This window comes from Uloborus diversus, chromosome 5 (assembly GCF_026930045.1).
Source record: "Uloborus diversus isolate 005 chromosome 5, Udiv.v.3.1, whole genome shotgun sequence".
In the NCBI taxonomy this organism is placed as follows: domain Eukaryota; kingdom Metazoa; phylum Arthropoda; class Arachnida; order Araneae; family Uloboridae; genus Uloborus; species Uloborus diversus.
The window spans coordinates 65,123,568-65,129,567 of NC_072735.1; the positions used below are offsets into that span (position 1 = coordinate 65,123,568).

Sequence of the window (6,000 nt, forward strand, 5' to 3'; positions counted from 1 at the left end):
GTTATTTCTAAATGTTAATGGCACAGAATTTTAACCCTTGTTATTTGCTTGAATAACATTGCATGGCAAAAAAAAAAAAAAACCTTCAAAATGCTTCTGACGTAATTCTTGCTGATTCTTATAAAACTAGAAAATTGCCCATCAAGATATGATGGATAAAAATTGCTTCTACATTTGAACGAAGCAATTGCCCGTTTGGTGACATTTTGATAATTCAAATTTTAACCCTAACTCCAGTGGATGAACCTTAAACTCCAGCAGATAGCGTTCATTGTTGACCAGTATTTTATTTCTTCATTCCCCTGAAATGAGTCTTCTCAGTAAAACAGTTAAGTTACTGGATCCAGTTCAACCTTGTCACAATAAAGCCTTACCCTGCATGTCAAACATTACCAAAACATATTATCAAATTATCATGCCCTGGCGCGAGTTTCATTGTTGATGACGTCAGGAGAATTACTCGATCATTGGCTATTATATATATGAGGATGATCCCTTGAATTTAAAAAAAAAACCATCATGTTCACTTTTTGGAAATGATGCCCTTCAATTTTTTTTTTCAGTTTTTTGGTGTAAAAGCCTCTATTTTTACTTGGAGAGAAAGGGAGCATTATATTAGCCAAGGGATTATAAGGGATTTTTAGAATTTCAGTAGAGATTCCTTAAATTGAACCTGTTTAGGACCTGAAATCAACAACTTTTAGTGGGACGGTGTTTTTAAAAGTACGCCAGACCAAAAAAGTACCAGACCGAGAAATGTTCATCATCATTTTTAAGAAAAAGCGTACTTTTTCTTAAAAATGATGATGAACATTTCTTGTAGCAGGTAAGAATTTCAGGAAAAAGTTGGGAACGTCTAACCACATTTTTAGGCGATAAAGTTTTAAGGAGAAAAACTGATCGCGATCATTTTACTGTATAGAATTTTCCCTTATTCTTATCCCTAAAAATCCCTTTTTTGGGGAATTTTGTGTTTTTGGTGAAAATTAGGGAGACATTTACTTTGTTAGAGAGTTCGGGAGAAGGCATCAAAATTCAGGAGTCTCCCAAACAAATCAGAGGAGTCCGTATTTCTGCATCATCTTGATTTTTAGCTTTGCAAACATTCTTTTTAAAAGTTTTAGTTGAGTTTTTAAAGTGAAAGTAGGCTTACTTCTTCTTTTAAGAGGACAAGGAGAGGGGGCATAATTTTAGATCCCCTATTGGCAGCATGAAGTTGAATTCAGCCTGCATATCAAGGGCGCCCATATAGGGGGCAAGGAGGGGCTCAAGCCCCCCCCCCAGAAATGAGAACTTCCTTGCTTTTAGTGCTTTGTTTTTTGCAAAGATGTATAAAAAATTCTGCTTAGCCATTAATGAATACGTTATCACAAATGTCAAATTTTAATAACTCTAATCTTCACTGAAATCGGTTTCCATGGGTAAAATATTCTGCTAAACCCTGGGGAAAGTCTTTGAGCCCCCCCCCCCCTCCTTAAAATTTTGCATATGGGCACCCTTGCCGCCTATATATCGCTAATTTGGAAGAAGAGTGCCACAATATCAAGAAATGAAATTTTACAGGAGAAGCATTTGAAGTTGAACTCTTCAGGCAATTAGCATTAAGAAAAGTAAGTTTGCTGTGCTCTCCAGTGGAACCATAGTAGAACAAAAAATTTGTCATTACTTCCCAAAGAAGAGAACGTCATTTGAAGGCCTATAAGCAAAAAAGAAAAAAAAAAGAAAATTTAAAATTTCGTATTGTGACTCTTCTTCCAAATGAGCGATATGCTATAACTAAGGAAAACCTAACTTGGCAACATTGTAATGCTGTGATTAGGATCCGTAGCCTTCACAATACTATCAGGTTAGGTTTGCTTCATGTACAAATGCTTATGCAATAAAAATGTGCTTTTCAAACTTCTTTAATCATCTTTGTTCTCATGTAACACAAGTGTATTGTTTAAAAGTATGTTATTATTATTATTTTTTTGTTTTGTTTACTACTTTCATAAAAGTTTATCGAGTTGCTATATTTTAATTTGTAAGTATGAATACATCTGATCGTAAAATTAGTTACATTGCTGTTTTTTTTAAGTTATGGATATTTTAATTCCTTTTATGTATACTGCTAACATCATAAATAATATGATGCAGTGAAAGCCTGTAACAATTAATACCAATGCAACAAAATTTCTGTTTCGACAAAATAAATTTTCAGCCCCGATTTAATTTTCATTACATTGAAATTTCTGTTACAACAAACAAAATTTGTGGCTTCTTGTAACGGGATTTCACTGTGCTTGCTTTTTCCTTTAGGTATTAATTCAACACTATAATGGAGTATCGAAATTTGGACTAATCACATTAGAATTCCTCTTAGCTAAAGAGTTTAAATTTTGTTCTTAGCAACTTAATTTGAAAAAAAAAAAAAAAATAAGCAGAGTTAACATTGAAAAACTCACATTTTTATGTTTTAATTAAATCTCATTTAAGTGCTTATTTTTGGTCAAAAGTCTTCAGTTGTGTTTTTTTTTTTTTTTACTCCTTTAGAAACAAAATTTTTGACTCCAAATGCTTTTTTTTTTTTGGCTATTTCTGATTTTCTAACGCCAATTCGGCAATTATTGTTCCCGAGTATGTCTTTGTATTAATTTTTGAAACTACACAAAATACATGGCAACCCTTGATGTGTTATATATGATTCTGAAAAGGGTCGATTTTATGTTCATTTTATGGTTTTTGTTTCTGTTAAGAGAAAAGAATGGAAACTTTTTAAAGCATTTTTTTTTTTTAAATTAGTGCATTGTAACAATTTACCAAGATTAAAATTTAAGACTGTGCTTCAATATAGTTAGAAGGTATGTTTCTTTTGGTAACCTATTTCTAGAAGCTCTATTTTATGATGAAAGAAGAAAACATCTTTCCAATAACACACAAGTGTGTTATGAACATTTTTGTGAGGTATATAAAAATAGTTCACATCCCGATCAATAGTTTTGAAGATTTGAGGATGAGACATTGATTGAAAAATTACATTCCCATTAATAATTTTGAAGATTTGAGGATGAGACATTGATTGACAAAAATAAGTTACTATAGTTAAGGCAAACCTAAACTGGAAGTGTCATAATGCTGTGATTAAGATCTATGCAGCCTTCACAGTGATACCAGGTTAAGTTTGCCTCAACTACAGGTATGAAAGTTTCTTGTGTATCTTGATTTTCCATACATTATTTTTTACACATGCTGTTGTTTCAGCTTGAAGGTATCATATGTTTATAAAAATGTTTGAGATAAATCTAGTTTATAGGAAAATATTTTCTGAAATTTCAACTCTTTATAAATTTTTCAGATAAATCTTTATTTACACATGGAGCAAAAACCCCATAAGAAGGAGGAATTAATTTTAGCAAATAATGTGTTGAAGTTAGCAGCAGATTTGTTAAAGGTGAGGATTCAAACCTTCCAATACTTTTATCAAAGAATAATATCCCATACCTATGATGTAATTGCATTTTAGTCAAGTCTATTCATTTTTCACACATGCATTGTTGCCAAAGTTAATGTTCTGAAATTCTTTTTAGGAACTGGAAAGTCCATTCAAGATATCTGGACTATGTGCCAATTCTTATCTGTATAATATAACAAAAGTTGTGGTATTATCAGCTTTTTCAGCTGTTTTGACTGATGTTTTGGGATTTAAATTAAAGCTTTATAAAATCAAAATCAAATGATAGAATGCAGTAGTGATAGAAAAATGATAAATTTAAAATATATTTTCATTCGATCTCATTTAGTTTGCTCAATTCTACTTATATTTGTTTTCCTATTTTTATAGTAATCAAATTGTGTTGTTGCCTAAAATCATATCCAATTGAACATTTCGATTACATTTTCTTTTTAGGAGTTTTTGAAACAATTTTTAAAACCTGAAAGATGTTATTAGAAAAGCAATTTTGTATCAACAGTTGTGTTTCAAATGAAAGCCTATCAAATTGTAAAATTTAATGTGTCAAAATAGTCTTGAAGAAAAGAAAAAAACCTGGTAAAATTTAAGTGATCATATTTTAGATTATTGATTGTAATTTTTAACTTGTACAAATCTAAAAATAAAATCAAAATCAATATTGCATGGTAAAAACTAGGAAAATGTTTTGGTGTTGTGATAGTTTGTGAATATGAAAATATTTATATTATTTGTTAGCTAAATAGAAGTTAAGTAATTGATTATGGCCAATGTTGTTCTTTTTGTGCATGTGTTGTATATCATCCCCCTCCCCCCATATTTTTTTTTCAATTATTTACTTCATAATAATGCACAGGGTTTTAGTTTTGAATGGGACAAAAAAAAGTTTGCGTGTGACTGTTGTAATAAACCAAGCTCACAGCGAGCTACAGCTATCTAAGTTTCAATTGATATTTTATCTGTAGACCTCCAGAGACATCATTAACATCTATGCAGTATTTTAATTCCTACCACACTGGTGATAGAGTATACTTTGTTAGTAGTTAGAGCACCCACTGCTTTAGGGTGTTATATCTATTTCCTGAGTACTTACAGGAGCCATGAAATGAAGACATAAATACTTTGTCTTTAACAAAGTTCCATAGGAGAAAATCACAAAGGCTTAGATCTGGAGGTTTTGGCTGCCAACACAGCAATGGCATAGTGTTTGATCTAACATGACCAATCTAGCAATAGATTAATTGATAGCACTATGAGACTGAAACTCTTTCGCCCATTATTTACTACAGTGACTATGCAGTGGTTCTTTACCAAATTTTGACCAAGAATGTCTTTGAATGACTATAAATGGTGATGTTTTGGCGTATTCCAAAATACCGTTGGTTTCCTCTCGTTTTTTCTGTATGGATGGTGCAATTTTGAAAAAAAGTGCCCTCAGCCTTAATTTCAAAACCAGAAAAATTTTCGCTATTCCTACACAAAACTTGTATGATTTTAGCTTCAAAATCAATTAGTTTTCTCAAAAAAAAAAAAAAAAAAAGCAATTGCAGAATCTGTATTTGGCTATTCTTTTTGTCCCATTCAATATAAAACTCCCTGTATAATATATTAATATTCTAATCAAATGTTCAACTTATTACTCTGAGGGTATTCACAAAGCATAGAATAGCATATGTTGCATTATCTTTCTTGTTGTGTCATAACTATTAGTTATAACATTTCTTTTAACATTATAGTGTTGGAAATACAACAAACTGAATTTTATAATTAAAAGTTTACATTGCATAATCAATCAATTTATTGAAAGTAGTATTGCAACTGCACTTTTAATGCAAATCAGCACATTTGCTAAAGCAAAACAAAAGGAAAATGTTGTGTTTAATTTTATGAATTGTTATTGTTTAGTTATCTTGTTTTCTGGACCTTTTTCAACAAAATGTTACTTTGAAATTCACCTATATTTAAGATACAGCTTATGGTTGAAGAGTAATTAACTTTGTGATATAAAATAAAACACAAACTACTATGTTAAAAAAGCGCAAGTTTGCAAAACATCGCAGACAACTTTTAGGGTTACAGGAACTCCTTTTTCAATGATAAGATTGAGCTTATGAATAAAAAGACATCTGAGACAAAAGTCCGACACAAGTGTCTGAAATTTTTTGCAAAAATGTGTACTTTTTTAAAAATCAATGTTTACATTTTTATATCTTGTAGTTACTTTAAAACATTCAAGCCTGTTTTAATATCTTAAATTTTGATTTTGTACTACAATTTTACTTTTTAATGATACAAATAACATTTTATAAATATTAATCATTTCAGAAATAACTGTTCTATTTGTTTTATGAATTCATATCATTTATAAAATTACTTTGTTGAGTGTTTGATTTTTATTAGAGTAAAACTTTTTTAATTACTATTAAATAGTTCACTTAAATGGATTTTATTTTTAAATTATGAAAAAGTTTACAAATTTGTTTATTTATTTATCTTGAAAACATTTTGTAATACTTCTTCAGAAAGCTAGTTTGTTAATCATTAAATAATTT

The 6,000-nt window shown here is 30.1% G+C and overlaps 1 protein-coding gene across 2 annotated transcripts in view; it reads left to right on the forward strand.

Annotated features, from left to right (window-relative positions):
* Window positions 1–6,000, forward strand: part of LOC129221957 (protein PHTF2-like) — a 41,462-nt gene extending 35,462 nt beyond the window's left edge. Inside the window, exons 18-19 of one of the 2 annotated variants that reach the window (XM_054856354.1) lie at window positions 3,335–3,430; window positions 3,567–6,000. In XM_054856354.1, the coding sequence (XP_054712329.1) occupies window positions 3,335–3,430; window positions 3,567–3,716 (246 nt within the window). In that variant the 3' untranslated portion in view covers window positions 3,717–6,000. The remainder of the gene's footprint in view (window positions 1–3,334; window positions 3,431–3,566) is intronic. The other variant, XM_054856353.1, reaches the window with a different exon arrangement.